The sequence below is a fragment of the Passer montanus genome, unplaced genomic scaffold (genome assembly GCF_014805655.1).
Source record: "Passer montanus isolate IOZ18808 unplaced genomic scaffold, ASM1480565v1 scaffold40, whole genome shotgun sequence".
Classification (NCBI taxonomy): domain Eukaryota; kingdom Metazoa; phylum Chordata; class Aves; order Passeriformes; family Passeridae; genus Passer; species Passer montanus.
Genome location: NW_024368819.1, coordinates 6,050,889 through 6,071,732, shown reverse-complemented (window position 1 = coordinate 6,071,732; position 20,844 = coordinate 6,050,889). Strand labels below are relative to the sequence as shown.

The 20,844-nt window shown below is 41.1% G+C and overlaps 1 protein-coding gene across 5 annotated transcripts in view; it reads left to right on the top strand.

Moving 5' to 3' along the window:
- RASGRP3 (RAS guanyl releasing protein 3) overlaps positions 1 to 20,478 on the top strand; it is a 61,720-nt gene extending 41,242 nt beyond the window's left edge. For 4 of the 5 annotated variants that reach the window (XM_039719013.1, XM_039719015.1, XM_039719016.1 and 1 more), the window contains 8 exons: positions 5,338 to 5,415; positions 9,088 to 9,204; positions 11,393 to 11,508; positions 12,268 to 12,415; positions 15,914 to 15,950; positions 18,238 to 18,363; positions 18,870 to 19,234; positions 19,737 to 20,478. In XM_039719013.1, the coding sequence (XP_039574947.1) occupies positions 5,338 to 5,415; positions 9,088 to 9,204; positions 11,393 to 11,508; positions 12,268 to 12,415; positions 15,914 to 15,950; positions 18,238 to 18,363; positions 18,870 to 19,234; positions 19,737 to 19,745 (996 nt within the window). In that variant the 3' untranslated portion in view covers positions 19,746 to 20,478. The remainder of the gene's footprint in view (positions 1 to 5,337; positions 5,416 to 9,087; positions 9,205 to 11,392; positions 11,509 to 12,267; positions 12,416 to 15,913; positions 15,951 to 18,237; positions 18,364 to 18,869; positions 19,235 to 19,736) is intronic. The other variant, XM_039719014.1, reaches the window with a different exon arrangement.
- The last annotated feature ends 366 nt before the right edge of the window (positions 20,479 to 20,844 follow it).

Genomic DNA, 20,844 nt, shown 5'->3' with positions numbered 1-20,844 from the left:
CTCCTCTGGAACAACTGGGAGACATGCTGGCATCAACACACAAGAGAAATTCCAGCCTGAGCATCATTCTGGTTTTGCTTTCCATGTGACACAGTACCCTTCCTGTCCAGTAAATAAAAATGTGATGGATTTGTACTGGGGCTTATCAGGTACAGAGCTTTACACTAAGGAAGCTGACAAATATGAGCCTGAGCTTGGAGAAACCAAACTGGTGTGGATATACCTATGGCTTCAGTGTAATGAGGACTGGGAAAGTCTGGGGAATTTGGAAAACCTTCTTCAGTTGTGCCTTGTTTGGAACAACCTGGGAACAAGTCTTAATCCTGGTTAGTGGGACAGGAAAGAGCAGGCACCAGATGTTGAACCCTACAATAATCCTTTAATTTAAATTTTGAACTACAAAAGTTATAAGGGTAGATATTTATTTTCTTGTTTTGTTTTTGTAATGACTGAGAGCTAGCTACTTTCTTGTGACACTCTTTCCCTTTCCCATTTCTTACAAGCTTGGCTTTGAATAAGGGGAACTAGAACCTCGGGTTTTGGGGAACTGAGCAAAAAAAAAGTGAGTCCAAAAGGATAGAAATTAGACAATGTGAAGTGAGAGATGGAAGCTGAACTGCTGCTACCACTTTCATTAGCTGTTCTCTCTTCTTGGTGACAGTCTGTTTTCCAAAAGGAGCAGAAAGCTAAAGATTTTTTTAAGACCTTGCAGGTCTTAAAAATCCACATGTTCATCATTATGTTCCATTATGTTCATCATTGTATCAGCCTGAGCTCACATAGCTTATCTATTTTTTTCATTAGCTGTTCTCTCTTCTTGGTGACAGTCTGTTTTCCAAAAGGAGCAGAAAGCTAAAGATTTTTTTAATCTTGCAGGTCTTCATGTGCTCATCATTGTATCAGCCTGAGCTCACATAGCTTATCTATTTTTCAATTTTTTTTTCTTGTTTTCTTTTTTTTTCACCAAAATGACAGGGATTTTATTTGTATTTTTGTATTTCTTTCAGTGTATTCCATTTACTAGGAGAAGCAATTGAGTACATGATGGGTACTTTCTCACTTGTGATATTCTGAGGCATTCATTCATAATATAACTCTGCTGACTTTGTTACAGTTGAGCCAATCTGATTGAAAAAAATGAAGTTTCATTCTGCAATGTTGATTCCAGACCTGATCAGGGGTTATAAATAAGGTAGATATGTGTAGGTAACCTAAGACATTTCCAGGGTGATTCTGTCTTCACATCAGTCACTGCAAGTGTAGTTGCGGATCAAGTAGGTTTGTGTGGGAGTATTGATTTAAAATGGTGACTTCTGGAAAGGGAAAAAATAACAAATTTCTATCAAAAGTTCCTGGACTGGAATTTTGATACATACCATAATATGAATATTCTCATTTTTCTTCATGTATGTAGATTTTGTCCTTATCAGTGTATATGAATACAAGATTTTTTTTTTTAATGCTAGTCTCTTAAATAGAAATAATGGATTTATATTGTAGATTAAATGTTTCTATATTTTTGTTGAAAAGAAAGTTTTAAGTCACTGGCTGGGTTCAGAGAAAGAGGACAAGGAAAGGGTTGCACCCCAAGGTTGAGAAGGACTGACAACTCAGACCAGTTGACCTTGCTATGTGCAAATGGTCTATTAGCAGATTTAGCCTCCCCTGCTGCCTACATCATCTTCAGTTTTCAGAGCGTGAAGAATTAACAATTCCTTTTATTGCTAGGTCTTATCTCTCTAATGTCAACTGTAAAATTTTTTTCCATCTTTACCTTATTTAGAGAAGCTCCCTTTGAAATCTAGTAAATGAATATAAATGTGTAGGATGCTTTCCATTCAGTTGTGTGTGAATTGGCTGACCCAACTGTTTCTTCCCTTCTGCTGTTTTGCCGTTGAGCAGCTTTTATCTGGGCAAGCTTTTAGTTGGTCCCTTGTCCCAATAAGCAATGTGCAAATCTCCTGCCTGGCCTCCCTCCCTTGCAGTGTTGCCTTTTACACCACACTTAGCAAGAGCCTGGCCTGTGCTTGCTTGACAAGTAAATCACTGGGTACTGGTTTGCTAGTCCAACAACTTGCACAAAAAGATAAAATGGGCATTTCATGGGCATGTGGGAATTTGGCCAGGTTTTTCTCTTCCTCAGTGGTAGAGTCCTGTTTGCTCTAAGAGAGATGATACCTTTCAAGTGGCTTGGAAATGGTGATGTTTGGGGTGACTTTGATAAGAGCTATGAAGTAAGAACTTGGGTTAAATGCTTGAGTGAGAGGTGGGTAGTAAACTTCAGGCCAAGTCCTCAAGAGGCTTACAGGCATTTTAAAGATATTATTTTGAGTCTAGACAAAAGGGTTCATGGGGAACAAGAGGACTCTTGGTTTCAGTGGTAGCTGCTGAAGGGTCAACAGTTTGGAAAGTTGGTTTTCTCGTGCCTTAAATATCTGCACACAAACTTAGAGTCTGCTTTCAACCATCCCCACACCCCTCCTCATCTTTTTGTAAGCATAAAAAGTCAGCTTCTAGCTCACAGAATTTTAGCTTTGAGCAAGCTGAAAGAAGTCAGCATTTTGCATGAAAGTTAGCATGCCACCAACAAGGGAAAGTTTCGGTGTATGGACAGCAGGGACACATGCCAGGTTTATTGGCACAGGAGACTACGAAAGCTCAGAGGGATGCAAGTCCTGACTTGGGCTGTGTAAATGAGTCTGAGTTACATGGGCAAGCAAAGTAAATGTGTTACAATTCAGCTCCAGTGAGCCAGAGTCCCTGACATGAAGATGGACTCAGTTCTTAGTGCATGGTTTCTCTTAGTCTGTGATTATTCCTCCTTTCCTGACTTGCTGGCCGTACTTGCTCCACCTTCACTGAATCTTGTACCTGGTTCTGTACCATGTGGAGCTGACATGTAGTGAAAGAGGACCTAAACACAAGCTTGGCAGTGCAGCAGAGAGGAAAAACAGCTTTTTGCCTTTAGAAAACTTATATTTGGTAAGGATTCTTAACCTTACCTGCTGTGCATTGGTTTGGGTTTTTTGCACAATGTGAATAAAAACCTGTGGGTACATATTTCATCACTTTCTGTGGATTGGAAGTGGATCTCAGTTTCTCAGCTAGACCACAGTGTATTTGTATGAACAATATTAAAACCTATTCGGTGCCACCATTTTTCCCTTGCTATTTTAATCCTTCAGTATCTATTTATCTAACCTGTTCTGAGACTGTATGCAAATGACTGGAAAGTCCCAGGCTTTTGTACAATCTGGTGAAGAGAATGAGAACTACCTAAACAATCAAATTGAAAGTCACCCTCCTTAACTTGTGTTCAGTAAGTTCCACTTAGGAAAAAAAGAAAAAAGTCATGTGTTTCTGATCACTCCCCTACCTTTCTCAATGCCCCTCCAAATTGCTCAGAAAAAAAATAGGATAGCAATGATAGTCAAATTAGAACAGAAACTCACTGTAAAACTTATTCTAGGAAAAGTCTTATTATACTTTTTTTTGTCATAGCAAAACTGTAAATAAAATATAAAATGAATGCTTACATAACTGCATAATCATCATACTTGTAATTTTTGTGCTAATGTATGAAACTTCTGACCTAGACAATACATTACCTACTGCGTGCTTACACATTGTGCCTAATGAAGTTATATCCACTGCTTAAGATAATTCAGGGAGGGAGAGATACAAGTTTGCTCAATAAATAATACATTTAATACTAATACATTTCCACTCCCAAATCCACACCCAGCTCATCTGACCTGCTGAGAAAACTGTGCTCTTTCACAGGAGCCAGACAACACCTTTTGAACTACCATTGCTGCTCTCCCAGTCTGACCAGATTACATCATGCACTCCACCTGAGTGCTGCTTATTTTATGCCATCAAGGAACCTCAGAATACAGTCACTGAACATCTCACCACATGGACAATATTTATTACAGCACTTTCTGGTTCAATTTTGTCTTTAGGACAGGCCCTTACCTAACCCTGTGACAGCAGCATGCTGGCTGGGTAAAGGAACCTGCAGGACAGGATGCACAGCCTTTCACTGTGCCCTTAATTACAACGTGCAAAAATCAGCAATGTTTCAGCTAGACAAAATGAATAATGTGATCTCCAGACTTCTCTAAAGCCATGTGTTTGCTTTGGGAACCTATCTTGGGAAAGGGCACCGCTTGTGTCTTACTCATCACACAAAATTTTGCCTAAAAGAGAGTGGTTCCTAAAGGTGGTTTTGCAGTAGGTGTTACTGGTCCTTCTTGCTACTTACTTGGCACTTCAGATTCTCTAAAAATAACCTGTCACAGTTATTTAGTCAGTTGTAATTCCATCTGTCTGCTCGGGAGCAGCAAAAAATCCTTTTAACTCAATCTTAGCTTAACTGGGGATTTGCAAGGTGGATGATAACTTCAAATCGTGTCAATTCTTCAAAGCCAGTTAATGCAGGAACATGATCACAGGAAACATGCAGTGTTTGCTTCCTCTCATTGTAGAACATTAGCTGCAGTGTTGATTATCTTTCTCCTTCATCATTCCAAAGGAGGAGGAGTTCACTGCAGACATTGATCAGTGCAAGATCCCAGCTGCCAAAGTAAAAACTGATTCATCCTACTTTAAGTATATTTATGTACATTCTTTTTTTTCTCAATAAATCCTCCAGGGAAAAGAATGAGAACATGATAGAAAAATCTTTCACTTATCTAGAAACAGCTAGAAGGCAATTTGCCTGACTTGCTGAGAGGCAGCCAGGAGCAGGCTAAGCTGGGACTGCTCTCAGTGGAGCACTTTTCTGCATAAACAGAAGTGGCAAACCCAGCCTGCCTCTCCCTGGCCTCTGTCTGCCCAGGGTTTTGCAAAGAGGCATTTGCTCTACGGGCTGGTCTTTGTAGAAGAGCTGCACTACTATGACCCTTCTTGAGGAACAAAATTTGACCAGAATAAAATTCGAAATCTTCCAGCCTAGCCCCTCTATGACTACTGTGCTGAAGTTTTTGCATTCTCCCTTCTTTGCTAGAAGAAAGTGGTTTGTGTAGGGGTGGTCTCTGGAGCCCATGTCCCTCTGTGCACGAGGGAAGCACACAGCCCCTCTCACCCCTGGGGTCAGGGTTGTGCCAGCCCTCAAGAGCAGTGCCTGACATGGCAGCAGCATGTTCTTCACCAGCCTGGGTTGTGCAGAAATCCACTTCCCCAGCAGCTGCACGAGGCTTTGGCCTGTCTCCCAAACTCAGAGTAGCAAAATGTTGTGTTTGCCTTCAGTGGAAGGTATATCTCAGCTTAAAAGCCTGTAATATCCAGCCCAGACTAGTAAATATTACTGTTTTCCATTCTTCCATTCCCCAGCTGTCCCTGGACCTCTACCACACTGAGGATGATATCTACAAGCTCTCGCTGGTGCTGGAGCCAAGGAACTCCAAATCTGTACGTCATCTTTTACTGCATTTTGAGATATTGCTTATGCTGTTGATTTAATTTTTAAATGACAGTTAATGTGTTTCCTTATTCATGTGTATATAAAGCTTTTTAGTATTATATTTGTGTAGAAAACACAGGAACTATTTATAGGTTTTAGTGCATATTGGGAAAAATAAATAGTGGAACATGCCAGATATCACTGTTAATTATTTTTCAACAAAACCTCTGCAAGTCCTGGAAAACAAAGTTCTGCTTTAGATATATAATCCTTTATAAGTTTATATCAATTACTTATTGTGTGACCCTTAGCTGATTTTCTGGATGCTGGTGCAGTTACATAGAAAAACACTGAGTTAAAAGGTTTGTTTAAGGCAAAGCAAATAATTACTGTAGTATTTTAAAACTGTTTGCTTAGGTATAATTGGCTGACTCTTGGGCTCTCAAGCAATGTTTAAACAGATGAGAATAGATATTAATCTTTATTTGGTTATGTGCAACTAAAAATAATGCTGCATTCATGCATTTTTCTTTATTCTTGAAAGTCAAAGGATACTGATAAACCTCATAATTAATAGTTGAGTTCCACTTCAGGTATTAATAATTCACTTTCTTCTCCTGCCAAAGACTGGGGACTCCACTTTCCTCTGAGCATTTCTTCAGTGTATTAATGTTCTTATTACCTTTCATATCCAGCCTGTGATGCTCTCAGGCTGAGACCTCTCAAGTCTGACAGCATCAGAAGCTGAGACAGGCTGGAAATTCTTCACAGGGTATGAGAGGAAGGTCCAGGAGTCTGAGATGATGCATTCCAGTGCTTTTTAAGGTTTTGAAGCATTCTTAAAAACCAGCAAGGATCAGAACCCTTAAATTTCCATGTGTAAGTCTTCTCTGGGGTTCAAAATTGTTAATCACTCTTGGAGACCAGTTTGAGGACTCTGTGTGTGTGCTGCCAGTGATGCATCATGAGCAATGATAAGGAAACTAATGAATATTTCCACAGTCAACACTAGCTCAGCTTGAACATTTGAAATTTTATTACTGAATGTCCAGCCCTTGTTGGATATGATTTGACCACAACAGCTGTTTATTTTAGTCCTTCTGGGTCCCTCATGCTCTCATTACTGCCAGCAAAGGTGAAATGTCACAGCCCTATGCTGTGGAAGCACTAATGGACCACTACTGTAAATGAAAATTATCACATTGCTGCTTTGATCTCCAGCCTGAGCTTTAAGCAGGACAAAAGCAATAGAAACAATGCTGTGAACTTTAACAGTGCCCAGCAGTTGTGGGAGTCTCCTGCATCAGGATCAATGAGTAGGCAGTGACACTGAGCTGTTGCAGCACCCTGATGGGTAAAAAGCTGCAGCTGAACCGACAGAAGCCAGACTATTTGAAGCTTTCTTCTCTTTGATGGAGTGCCAAAGCACACAGGCTCTATTACAGGGGAAAGAATTTGTAGGGCTTTTGTATGTGGAAAAATTTGTCAAAGGCAATGTGAGAGCATAGTTATGTCATTCCAACTGCTCCTTGATTTATTGTTATTTGGGTACCACTCCCAAGCAGGTGCACTGTGAAGGAAATGCCTCATGCTGCTGCAATCATTTTCGAGGCAAAAGTGGAGCTGATCTGTTAGCATATCAGTCTGCTGTCAACAGGGACTTGAGCAAGACTTTCCTTCTGCTCAAACTGGGAGTAGACCCTTCAGACAGTATAGCAGCCTAAAAAAACTCTGAGAAATGACCACCAGCTGTGGTATAGCACCTCCTTGTCATAGTGTCTGATTTTCCGTGCCCATTAGTGATCTTCTTGTAAGGATTTCTCACTAATACAGCTGTTATCTAGAGGACAAATCTGCCTGGTGCAATTATACCACTGATGATGCACTTAGGTAATTTTTTTTTTTGTTTTCAGTAGAATTCACTTCAATGCCAAAATACATAGGTGTTTGCAAACATCTGAAAATGCTTTCTCAGTCTTCAATACCATGGTCCCTGTGCTGGTGAAATAAATGGGAGATACAGTCTGAATCACAAACTGCATGGTCAGATAGTGTTCTGGAACATTTAATAAATTCAGCTTGGTAGTCTCTGGACAGCCAGTTAGCACCTTTCCTCAGAGGATGCATTTCAAATTCATAAATAACATCATGGTTGTTCATTTGAGTCTATGAGTGTAATAGAAGAACAAATATTTCGCTTTGGTTAGTGGTCAGTAACATAAGGATTTAATTGCGACTTGCTTTGAGTCTGTGCTTTTGGCAGATAGAGGTGGATGTTCAGATTCACTGTACTTCTTAGGAAAATTGAATTCTGTTGGTATAGGGGTGTTTTCTTATGAAAACTGAATTTTGTTGATATAGGTTACTCCCAAACTTACTCAAGCACATTTAAATTTGTATGGGTCAAAATCTATCAAGGTGTTGATAAAAGCTGTTCTAACACTTGAAAAAGGAAAAGCCAAATTAATAAAGCAACGCACTAACAAATCCTTTTTTTCTTTTCCAACCAAACACAGTCAAATATGAACCTGTGACCATTTCTCATCTGGATGTCAAAGTCTACAATACCATTGCTATACACAATGATACATGTAACATCTTTACATGTCTTAATTGTCTCCCTTTCCAGTCACACCAATTCAGAGCAAGACAAATGAGACCCAGATTCTTTGCTCATCAGCTAACACAGGGGCCCTATGAGACTCTGGATCCTCTCCCTTGTGATCCAAAACACATTGAATTTTTTCTGCTTGACACAGCTTTACCTGCTAGATGTCCAGTGGCAGATGCAGGGAAAGGCCAGTTTGTCTTGCAGCATTGTCCATGATAATTCATTATTTTTGAATCCTTACCTGAAAATGTGTTCAGGTTTGTCCTATATTTTCTACTTGAAGGATCTGAGTTGCATTCCAGAGCTACTCCCAAAGCACTGTAGTGGTGTGGAGAGAGTCAGGTTGTGAAGTCTGTGCATCCAGTGAGCTGTCAGCTACTGTTTTGTCAAGACCAAGATGTTTTTAAAATGAAGTAATCTGGCTGGCTGGTGTTATCTGCAGAACAAGTCAAAGGTTTCTACTCAAGCTACTTAGATGAATTAAGCTGTGCATCCTGGCACATGTCAGCTGGAAACCAGCAGGATTGCTGAGCACAGTTCTGCCCTGCTTCTGCATCCTGCTGTCTTGCTGGTGGCACACAGAGCAGGAGCATGAACTTATTCAGGTTAAGGCAGTTCCTTGTGTGGCTTCTGGGCTTGGTGCCTCCAGCAGGGAGCTGGGGGCAGACTGTCCTGATCTCCTCAGAGGTTTTACAAAGGAGCAAATCAGGTTTCTGGGCTTACCTATTTCTGATGCCCAGTGTGTTCACAAACCCTACAGACCCTGCTTCCTTCCCTCTTCCTTCAAGTCTCATTGCTGTTGAGCCCTCTGGAGATGTCAGTGGGGGTTTGCTGCTGAGCTCCCTGGGTGGCAGTGGAGCTGCAAGGTGCCACAGAGAGCCTGGCTGAAGCTGTTAGTGAAGACGAGCAGCCCTTAAAAACCTTGCCTGATGTTTGGTTAAGCACAGTTTTACAGCACAAATACTCCAGTATTTTGCTGTTGTAGCTCTGACATTTTGAGCTGCTTTTACTGGAAATTAATCTCTTTAACTGAGATTTGAAAATCCTTGTGTTCTGATCCATCTCTCAGCAGCCTACCTCCCCGACCACCCCCAACAAGCCAGTAGTGCCACTGGAGTGGGCATCTGGAGTGGTACCCAAACCTGACCCTACAGTCATCAACAAGCACATCCGGAAACTGGTGGATGTAAGTATTTGGACCATCACACTGCTCTAAGAGAATGGTAGATTTTATATTTTCATCATTATAATTAATTTCAAGCTTATAATGAGATTGTTATGGTTGGGGTGAATTTCAGACATATCATCAAAAATTTGAGCTGTTACTGGTATGTTCAGAAATATCTATTTCATTCCTGCAATCAGCAATGGACTAGTAAACAAGTTTCTGGGTGCAAATGAGCAGACTTTCAGAAGCATCCAAAACCTGGCTGCTGTTTAATAGGTTTGTCTAGCAAATATAATTTCAGAGTACAAAGTTTAGTTTCTGCAGCTCTAGCCACACAGCTCGTGTCTGGTAACAGAGAACTGAAAAGAAAGCAACTCAGAAATAAGGTCTCATACATTAATAGGTCAAATTAACTTTTCCAGAAACTCTATTTCTGGTTTTAAACATGCTGTTAGTTTACTGTCCAGAGCATGTTATGTATAGTAAAGATAGTGTTGTCTTGATGTCACTTTAAAAATGTGGACACGAGGTCATGCAGAATTAGAGCTGAGATCTTCTAGCCCCAGTTTAGAAGGCGATATGCTGTGCTAGGTAATATAAACAAAGCTAAACACCCCCAGATTCCTTTGCAGAGACTGAACTTTTCTTTCTCCTTTTTACAAATTAATAAGTATGTCTGGGAGGAACTATTAAATTCTGATTTTGTTTGTGTTACAGATCACTAATTGGGGTTATGTTGTTAAGATAACCTAAACAAACTCTTCACTTCTTTCACCCAGATTTCAAATATATCTTGTAGTTTACTTTTTGTACATGCTCTTTTTTAAAACAAGTTTCATTTTTCTTCTAATGTGGGATGGCAGAAATGCACATGCTGTTCCTGAATTGCTTTTGTCAGTGCCATATGTGTTGATAAAAATGAGCGAACATCCAAACCTCTCCTTGATAGCTTGTAAAATAGGAAGTCTGTCACAACTCCATAATCTTTCCAGAATGAGCTGGGTGGGAGTTTATGTTTGTTCCTATAGTTAAGGGAGTTGCAGTTCCCATTCCACAATTTTGGCCTGGTTTAGGACATGTGATTTGAGTTTGACAGGATTAAAACATGGTTTGGGCTTTTATGGATGCAGCTTACTAAAAGGGTGACAACACTTTGTACAACTGTTTTCACTTTGCCAGTATTTGTTGTTTACTTGCTGCTTTGAATTGTGCTTTTAGCCATTGTTTTTATTACAAAAAGTGTTGAATACTACTTGTGTTTGTGTTTTAGTTCCGTCTTTATGATGTTTTTTTGAGGTCTGCCAGTCATTGGTTACAGTCATTTCATAGAAATGGGTTTCATCAGGTTCTTGTTAAAACAAAGACACTCCAGACGCCTTTCAGGGGTCTCAGTATATTGATGTAATGTCTTCATCAACAACATTTTAATCTAATGAAGGAGCCTGTACTTCACAATGAGCCTCTCAGCCATGTTGACTTTGGCACTCATGTTTTTCCCATCAGCATCACACATAGCTTTAACACCACTTGCACATCTCTGCAAACAGGAAGACAGAATACAGTAACGCCTTAGCAGCTAAGGAGGGCACCCATCACTCTATGTGACCTTTAAATTTGATCCCATATCTGTTTTTACTTGGTGGTGGATTGGGGTGGTTGATGGAAGAGAATGGTTGTTAGACACAAATTGCTCATGGTTGCAGCATCAAGATATCAGTAAACAAAACAGATTGAAACAGTACTGTGGGAGAGTAGAGGTGACCACCTAAAAGAAAAATTAAGCCAAAACCATCTGAAATAGCCACGGGAAAGCTGCTGGGGTTTTTTTAATTTCTTTTTTTTAATTACAAAAAATATGCTTAATGAAGCAAAGGGAATATATCATCACCTAGGGCAGAATTATAGTGACATTTCCATCAAAGAAGAAAAGTAAAGCAAGAATAATTATGTGTGAAGATGTGTGGAGGATCGTCATTAGATAAATGCTGATGTCAAGTTTTTTTTTTAAATCAGCCATTTTTCCCATAGAGTCTAATAATATGCGTATTGAAATACTAAGGAAAATAAAAGGAATAAAACAGATGCAACAGAGCATCTGAATAGCTGAATAAAACATTCATTTACATGTGGTTATAATGTTGAAGAGGCTGCTACAGACTCAGGATAAGCTAGACAATAGTACAATAATTATTTTTTTTCTCCCCAGTCTGTCTTTAGGAACTACGACCATGACCATGATGGTTACATATCTCAGGAAGACTTTGAGAGTATAGCTGCCAACTTCCCATTCCTGGACTCTTTCTGTGTGCTGGACAAAGACCAGTAAGCTTGGAAATCTCTTTGTGGTGGCTTTTTCCCCTTTTCCTCAATTTAAAAATTTAAAAAATACAAATATTGAAGAAACAGTGTCTCCCAAGTTTCTCATGTCTGACAAGACTACTAAAAGCCAAATTCTGTTATCATTTAAATTCTTATACTCTAGTTAGTTCTTTAAGTCCTAGGTTGGAGTCCTGCTATACCTGGTAATTTAAAAATCATTTATGTAATAGCTTAATGACAACTTCCTACTGGGACTGAGTCAAAACCCCAGAGTACTGTGAAACTGCAGTGGAGGTACTCTATCCAGACCAGGCACCAGACTGATGAAACAAATAAGTTCTGACAGCACATGGAAAATGGATGCATGTAGCAGAGGGAGTAACAAGGTATATATAACATCCATTTCCTAGCCAATTTGGCTTGATAATTCTTTGTATCCAGAACCTCTTTGACTGTAAGGCTGATGGCCAGCCAGAGGCATAACACATGTTCTGTGTGAGCAGTAAGTCAAGTTCCTTCATTTAGTTAGTGGCCTGGTCTATGTTCTCATACCACTAACAGGTGAGATAATAAGGTTCAGTGTTACTGTTTAAAGAAAGATAAGAACCACAAAGGCTGTAAGAGCTTTTTCCTTCCAGGACTGTTGCAGCTCTTTCAAAGGATGTGCTTTGTGTGCTGCGTGCCTTCTGCAATGAGAAAACCCCAAATTTTTCAGTACCATGAGCAGTGACAAATCTACTCTACTTTTTATTTCCCTTGCAGAGATGGTCTTATAAGCAAAGAAGAAATGATGGCTTACTTTCTAAGAGCTAAATCACAGTTCCAGTGTAAAATGGGACCAGGGTTTATTCACAACTTTCAGGAAATGACCTACCTTAAACCAACTTTCTGCGAGCACTGTGCAGGATTTGTAAGTATGATTTTAATAATAGCATATAATAAAAATGACTTTTAGCCTTTAATGTGTATGGGGTGGAACTGGCTCCATACATTGCTAAAGTGTCTTGGCCAAATAATATCTCGCGGCATGCAGAAGCACAAAACATTTACTCATGTTGTAGCTGTGCTATCCAGTTTTGATTTAGTGGTTTCTGAAAACTGCCGTTTGTAAGAATTTCTGTTGGGGGGAAAAGAATTATGTTAGCTAAAGGATGTTAGAGACTATATGAATGGTCTCACTTGGTTTATCTTAAGTTCTTTAATTTGGCTTGATTTCCCATGTAAACAAGCTCAAGGGAAAATAGATGTCTGGAGCAGAGGATGTAGATGAGGCAAAAGCTGTTCTTTCTCAGGAAATTGCACATGGAAACATAGATATGTTCATAATTCTTTGAATGGCTGTAACAGCCCTAATTTTCCCTCTATTGAATTAACAGATCTTCTAATTTGGTAAAGAAATCAAAAGTGCTTCCAGCAGTTCTGTACAATAAGAAATTTTGAAATTTATTAGTTGGAGGTTTTTTTTATTTGCTTTTTTTCTCAGGCACAGCTTATCAGATATCACTTGTTAGAGTGCTCTTTACATATCTGGGAAAGGATTAGTTTTGTGGACATTTGTGTTGCTCGTAAACCTTCTCTAAGTTTTCCACTTCAACCCAAATGCAGTAAAGAATTACTATGATACAGAAGTTACTTTAATGGACGCATTTGGCTGAAATGAAATGTCCACATTTAGACAGCTCAAGCAGTAAGGGCAGAGGGCCATGTCCTCTGTTTGTGTGTGTGTGGCTCACATAACAGGCTGTAAACTCAGACCCTGTCCCTGCTCTCCAGAACAGATCTGCCTCTGCACTCAGCAGTAACTTTATTCCATGATCTTTTCCACTAATCAGTATTTCTTCATGGCTGAAAGTAACAACAGCAGCGCTGCAAAGCACAAAAACGTGCCTCCTTTCAGACCCTCTCTGGGCTCCTGCTCTAGCCCATGCTCCCATTTTCCGCTCACTCCTTTTGCGACGTGTAAGTTTTGTTTGGGTGCCTGGAGCCCCTATCGCATCCGCTGCCACTGATTCATGCCAGGGGCAAGAAGGAATTCCGCCTATTTCCGCCAGAGCTGCAGAAGCTCTGGCGGTGACATGGTCAGTGCTGACGTAGGAGTGTGCTGGTGGCAGCTCCAGCAGACCCACGGGGCAGGGACAGCCACCGACCTGAGCCTGTTGTTCCAGGCTGCCTTGGGAAGACGTCATTGCGTTCGTGACACTCAGTGCGTGTTTGGAAGGCTTCCACAGCAAAGCAAGGCCCAAGGACTGCCCTGAAACGTCCTCTCCTGCAGATATTTTTCTCCTGCATCAATTCTCTAATTGGCCATTGTTAGATTTTTCACGTCTCCCTGATTACATCCAGTGCAGGAATACAAATGAGTAAGGGGTTGTACAGGAAATGGAAATAAGGTCATTTTTCCTGTCAGCTCACTGAAGTCATTGGCATTGTTCTGTGGATGAGTTGGACTGATAGGACAGGAACCAACTACAGAATCTGCTGCATATTTGTTCTGCATTTCAGTGCTACTCATCCACGGGTGGAAACCTAATTTCAAACTGATGCACTGATCCAGTCAAAATAATGTGCACTGACCATGCACCAGGATGAATTGACATGACAGTGCAATGCACACAGTTATTAGAACGCTACAAACTTTGAAGGTCAGGCTAAGATCTAATGCCACTAAGCAGCATAAAGTTGATATGCCCATGGCCAGTCGCAGTTCCGTCCCAAAGCTTGAGTTGCACCATGTGGCAGGGTAGGTGACTGGCCATCCTGCTAAGCTTTATAATCTGAATTTGCACAGATCCTCTTACCTTGGAGCTGGCTCAAGCCAGCTTTGCAGCAAAGCTGTGTCAGACACATTCAAAGCTTTAGGTCAGAATTTGTGACATGACACTTCAGCTAAGCTTCCACTGCGGTGTGTAGCCACAACAGTGGTGCCAAATTTGAGTGGGAGGAAGGTACAGAGATAAGAAGGTGAGGAGTGAGTAGAGAGGCCTGCAGTGAGACCAGATTAGAGCTTAAACGAAACAAATAACAATCCATGTCTCTTACAGGGATCCTGTGAAAGAGATCTGGGAAAACAGGTCATCTCTGCTTTCTCAGGAGGGACTGGGATGCTCCCAGTTGCTGCCTGAGCAGAGGAACTGCATTCACTGTGCACATATATGGCATTAGCAAGAAAAGAATAAGCCACAGGCCTTCTATGGACCCAGCTCCCACTGTTGTCCTTTCTACTCTTTTGTTCACCATTCTTCTACCTTGTCTAATCTATTTCTGCCCTCTCCAGAGCCCCATTTTTGCTTGCTAATTTTTCTGTACAGTCTATGAGGTGGTTGACTTTTTTTCACCTGGAATCTTTCTGTTCTGATTATTTTACTCTTTCCTTTGTACTCTGAATGATCTTCATCTCTTCCTTTTGAGCCTTTCTTTAATGACCATATTCACCCACTGCTCTCTGTGCATGGATACTTATAAATCTGGTGAGGAGCCACACGCAGTTTCAGTCGCCTGGATGTGCTCACCCTCCCTGCTGAATGAGTTCAGGAAAAATAAACACCAGAGGCCCCAATTTTTTTCCTTTTATGCTACAGTTAGAAAAACTGCCCCTTCCTCTCACTGCCTCTCAAGAATGGAAATGCTTGTTTTGGAATGCCGTGGCTGTAGATACAGTACTTCTGAGTACATAGAAAACAATTGCTAAGGAGTTTCCCTGTTTCCAGGCAATCCTGCTCATGTGGCAGTGAAAGCTTCCCAAAAGTGGGACCACACACAGTGGCCCTTGGATGTTTAGCATTTGGTATTTGCAAGTGTATGTCAACAAGAACAGCTTCTCAGGAAAGGCAAAGATTGAATTTAGTGGCTTTTCTGCCTGTTTCATTCTTCATCTGTTTGGGTTGGGGTTTTTTTAAGTTGGAAAAGGCAGGTGCACAAATCAGATTGCTATGGCAATATAGGTGTGCTGGGAACCAGTATAGGAACCAAAAACCTATTTTTTATCCCCAGTGGTGTTTTCTTCTGCTCTGTTTGAATGTTATGGGTCAGTGATGTATCTGGAGAATGGATGTATGCAGGAAGTTCTCCTGCAGATAACATTAAGGGAGTCTAGAAGCAGAAGAAAGTACTCTGCTGTTTTCATTAAGCTTGACGTGACAGCACATTTTAACCCATTCCTGGAAGCAAAATTCCTCTGTGTCTCTCCTTCTCTGGTAGTCCCATTACTACAAGTAAGTAGCAGAAGTAAGGGAGAAGCCACACAAGTCTTATCACAACTAGAGGGGGAGGTCTGCCTGACAGGAAGGGTGTTAAGAGCAGTTGTATCCTGTTTGTGCTTTTGTAGCCATTGGTACTTCCTCATTGTGACCTTGTTTTCCTTCCAGCTTTCTTTTCTGATTCCTTGACGTTCTTTTGTCTTTCTTTGCAGCTCTGGGGTATAATCAAACAAGGCTACAAATGTAAAGGTAAATAAATACTACAAGGATTTTTTTCAAGCTGTGGGTGGTGGGTTGTAGTACCAGTTATTCAATCATACCTGTAACCAAAACGGCATATGTTCAAACACATCTTGCATCTACATTTGGTATTGTCCATGAGCAGTGACTGCTGGCACACTATGAAGTTTCACTTCATTAGAATGCACATTACTGCATTAGAATGCAGTAGGAATGCACAGATTCTGTGAGATAAAGGTCCAAAGCAGCCCCTTACTCCATGAGCTGTAACTTTCTACCAGTAAAGACCTTGTAAATTGGAAAAACAGGTGTTCTTATCCTAACACTGAAAGATCCTGAAATATATCCCCTGAGACTCAGGTCAGGAAAAAGTCTGCTGGCAACAGTGTGTACATCCATGTACATCCATGTACATCCGTGTACATCCATGTGCCTGTAGTGAAGCCTACATGCAATTTAATAGTGGCTGAGCTAGAAATAGAGAAATATTTCATTCCTAGACTGCCCAGCAGATCTCATTGCAAGATGCTCTTCAGACATTCAACTACAAAAAATGCTAGAGCTCTTACATCTCTCTCCCTTGCCTTCATAAAACACTTAATTTCTTATGCAGTACTTGTACTCTATTAAGCAGCTCAGACCCAAAAGGGCTTTATAGTGATCTTCATTGGCTTTTAAATACTGGACCTATTTATTTCTCAAGCAGCCGAACTCTGGCTGAAGGGCAGTGTTGATTTTCATAGCTGTAGCTGCATCTCAATTATTCAAAGGGGAAGATTCACATTTGTACTCTTTTCACTTAGTCTTACACAAACTCCAAGGAGAAGGATAAAGAATCCACAGTAATTTTTTTTTAGGATACACCATACTCCTGTCTCTCTCTCCAGCCACAAACCTCTTCCTCAGAGTGGGATGGGGAAAATGTCCATGGCTGGATCAACACATGTAATTCAGATATTCCTGAATATTATCATCTTAGAAGCTTTGAAAGGGCTGGTTGCAGTCTATAGTTTTATTGGTAAGATGAGGAAAGGAAGGTAAAGTTTTGTCACACCAACCTGTAAACTCAATCTGAGATCTGAAAGTTGAGCTTCTGCCCTGCATCACTGCCTGTAGCAGCGGCCCAGTGGAGGCTGAGCAAAAGTGGTTCTGTAAAGTCAAAGTTACAGGCAATGAAGCATGAAAGTAGGAGAACAGAGCTGCTCACCCAGATCCTGCAGCAGCCAAAAGTGTGAGGGTGCCTGCCTTTTGTTGCAGCAGCTACCAGCTGCTCTGTGTTCCAGCATCACTGCAGTGTGACACCCTTTAGGGATGAGCTCTGCCTTTAGCACAGAGCTGTCATCCTCTGTTTGAACACAGCAGGGGGAGGGAGGGAGTTCCTTCTTCCAGGTCTGCTGCTTACCCAGCACTGTGAGTAATGAGATAGACTGCAAGGTCTGCAAGTGATAGAAGGAGTCCTGCACTTCTAGAGGAATCCTTAGTGTATCTGCTCACCTAGAAGAAAATGTCAGGCTATGGAGCTATGGAGCAGCAGAAGAGAAATAAGGGAGATGGGAGTTTTTAAACGATGGAAAAGGACACAGAGGAGAGAGAGATTGTGTTTGGGGCACATCCTCCACCCTTCAGCCCTTTCTTGCATATAAGATCCATACTCCAGCCACACTTCAGATAAATGCACCTAGTCATGACGTTTCCATAGTGATTTAAATCCCAGCAGAGGCTTGGAGTGCAGATACTCAAAAAGTCTTTTCTGAGTGAATAAAACACTTCTGCAGAGCTCATTCATGTGCTAATGTTGCTCACTGAGCTACTTAGACTAGTTTTAACCTACAGTAGTCTATACAGACCTCCAGCAGTCCTTCCAGACACTCAGGGTATGGATGCTCTGGTGTCTTCTAACCAAACCTGTTTACTATAATGGGCCCTGCTGGGTCAAATAAAAGCCAGCCAAATAAATAATGGCCCCCTCTTGGGGGAACTCATGCAGTGGAGCAGAAGTTTTATACAGGATCATATCATTCCACATCTCTTCCTTGAGACTATTTTATTATTAAAATATCATCTTGTCACTTCTGCTGCCATTTTTCTACTAATGGCTGTCATGGAAATGATCCATATTTTTTTTTGTAATGCACTTCACACCAAGTGATCCATTTCTGTAACATCCTTCACAACTTCTGTCAAACTTTTTGTTCCGTCAAAGTCCTTTCTTGGTGTCTGCCTGCTAATAGCCCTGAGAGATTACCAGATAGTTGTAGCTTTCCATTTGATGACTTGACAATTTCTTTTTTTACAGATTGTGGTGCCAACTGTCACAAGCAATGCAGAGACCTGCTTGTGCTGGCTTGCAGGAAATTTTCCAGAGGAACTTCAGTAGGCAGCAACCATGGGTCTCTGCCTAGCAGTCCATCTCTGCCTCCAGGTGAGAACAGTTTTCCTCCTATTTTAAATCATTTCTGGAATCCTCTCTAATGGCCAATGCTTTTGCTGCCATCTTTAATTTTTCCTTTGTATAAACACACAAAGCAACACCTGTCCTTTTTTACTATGGCTTATGTTCACTCCTCAGATTACAACATCCTTGTCTCCAGTGATGGCCTTAGTGTCCTATCTAAGGCTCACTATCCTCCTTACCAACACCTCTATCCCATCTGAAAAGAAACGAAATTATATTTCTCCTTTTTTGTCACTTAGGAGCAAGGAGATACAGGGCACAATTCTAGCACTGTCTTACCCCCTGAGCATGCAGATGGTGAGGCAATAAGATCTGTGCACACAGTGTCAGAAACAGTTTCCAAGCAGCATATGGATATTGATAATTATAGCACAGCTTCATACAAGGGGTTACCTCCCCACCCTCCCCCAGGCTTGTTACCTTTTTGTAAACACCAGAATACTTAAACAAAACAATTCCACCCTCTCTTTCAGTCCAAGATGAAGTGTTTGAATTTCCCAGTGTTGCTGCAGAACACCAGGACCTTGATGGCAGAGCTATCACCCTTGTCACTGGCTCTTCACAGAAAATTTCTGTGCGGCTGCAGCGGGTGACCACCAGCCAAGCAACACAGACAGAACCACTCTGGCATGAGCCCGGTTGGAATGATTCAGGTTCCCATACTTTCCCCAAAATGAAGTCCAAATTCCACGGAAAAGCTGGGAAGAACAAAGGCTTTGCAAAGTGGGAGAATGAAAAGCCCAGCATGCAGGCTGATGTAGAGCAAGAAGCCGAGGCCCCACAGGATATACAGGATCACAATGGAATAGAAACTCTCCCAGAAAGACAAGAATCTGAGGTGAGTTCCAGAAGAAGCCAAGACAGTTTAAAATCTGCTATAGTCTGATGTCTCATAGGGTTATTTGATGGATTTCAGGATGATTTTTCATTCAAATTTGTCATTGTTTTTTGCACAAGAGTCACTTTCAGAAGAATGCTAAATCATCCACAGATCTCTGTTTTCTACACTGCACTACACGTGCACTAAGACACGTAACTGGCAGTCTGGGTTCTGGTGTCAGTGTATGATTTTTAGTAGTTGGTTACTTCTCATTTTGAAAACCATTAAAATGGCCTGGTGGATATCTGGCCACCTTGTGTGCTGTTGTACCCTTGCAGTGCACAGTTCAGGGCTCCATGAGACTCACAATTACCATTCTGACAAATACAGGGGTCCAGGCCAGGGCAGGGCATTGATCTGATGATGGCTGTTGCTGTCATCCATAATATTTATACTTCCAAAGCCTCATGCTTTTATTGACCATCTCTGCCAGTATGTAAATATTTTCTTCTGCTTACAGGATAGCTGATTGCACACCCTGAAGCACAGAAAACTAAAGATGACAACTACAGCAAGTGTTGATGGACTGTCACAGACCACATTTGGCCATAAGGCGTGCTCCCATACCTCATCCTTTTAAACCCAACCATTGCCCTGTTTTCTTAGCTGAAAGGTGTTATAAGGCACTATTTATTTTCTCACAAGTAATAAGCCATTTCGATGAACATCGCCCAGCCACAGCAGCACAGATCTCTGTGGTCAGTGTTTTCTTTTGTATGACTTCTGTGGAAACTTCCTCCACATGCCAGTGAGGATATACTCAGCCTTCTTTAAATGCACTGCATCATTTCAGAGTGACTGCCAGCAACAGCAATGGTGAGGACAGAAGCCAAGCATCCAAGTTTGTTCAATAACACTCCTTTCCCAAGGCTTGTAATGATAATTTAAGGAAAGAAGTAGGTGTGCATGTTGATTAAATCTCAAACAAAAATCTCTCACAAAATCCTCTATACTGAATTCTTCACGCACCTGGGGTTTTGAATTTTGGCCATGTTTACCTTGCTGCAGTGAACGTTTGGTGTTCAGCACAGTGATATCGGTTCCCAGACTGGGGATCCTTCAAATAGGCAGCAGCTGGCTGAGACTGAAGGAAATCCAAGACACTATGTGTTTTTCTGGTTACACCACAGTGGAGAAGGGTGACCTTTGCCAGCACTGATTATGGTAACATTAGCATGCAATAAACACTTTAGTTTTAAGTGTGTGTGTGTTTGTGTCTGTGCATATATGTGGATGTGGTACTTTTCTCTGGTTAGAAAGCTGTACATGTTAAAACTAAATGTTCTGAAGAACAATCTCCAAATCAGCAGATTGCTAAGGTAGGATCTAGCACCTGAATTATAATGGTCTGGTTTGAAGTTGAATTTCCCAGAACTGTTAAATTATTGAAAGAGGACAGTGCTCATCTGGAGAAAGAGAGAAAAACAAACACCACAAAGCTCAAACCTGAAAAACTGGCACACATGTTAGCTTTCTTTTCCCATCTCCCCACAACAACAGGGGTGGGTGTGTGCATCTGTAGCACACACTCTGATTTAAAACCCAGTTATAAGATGTCTTACAAAATT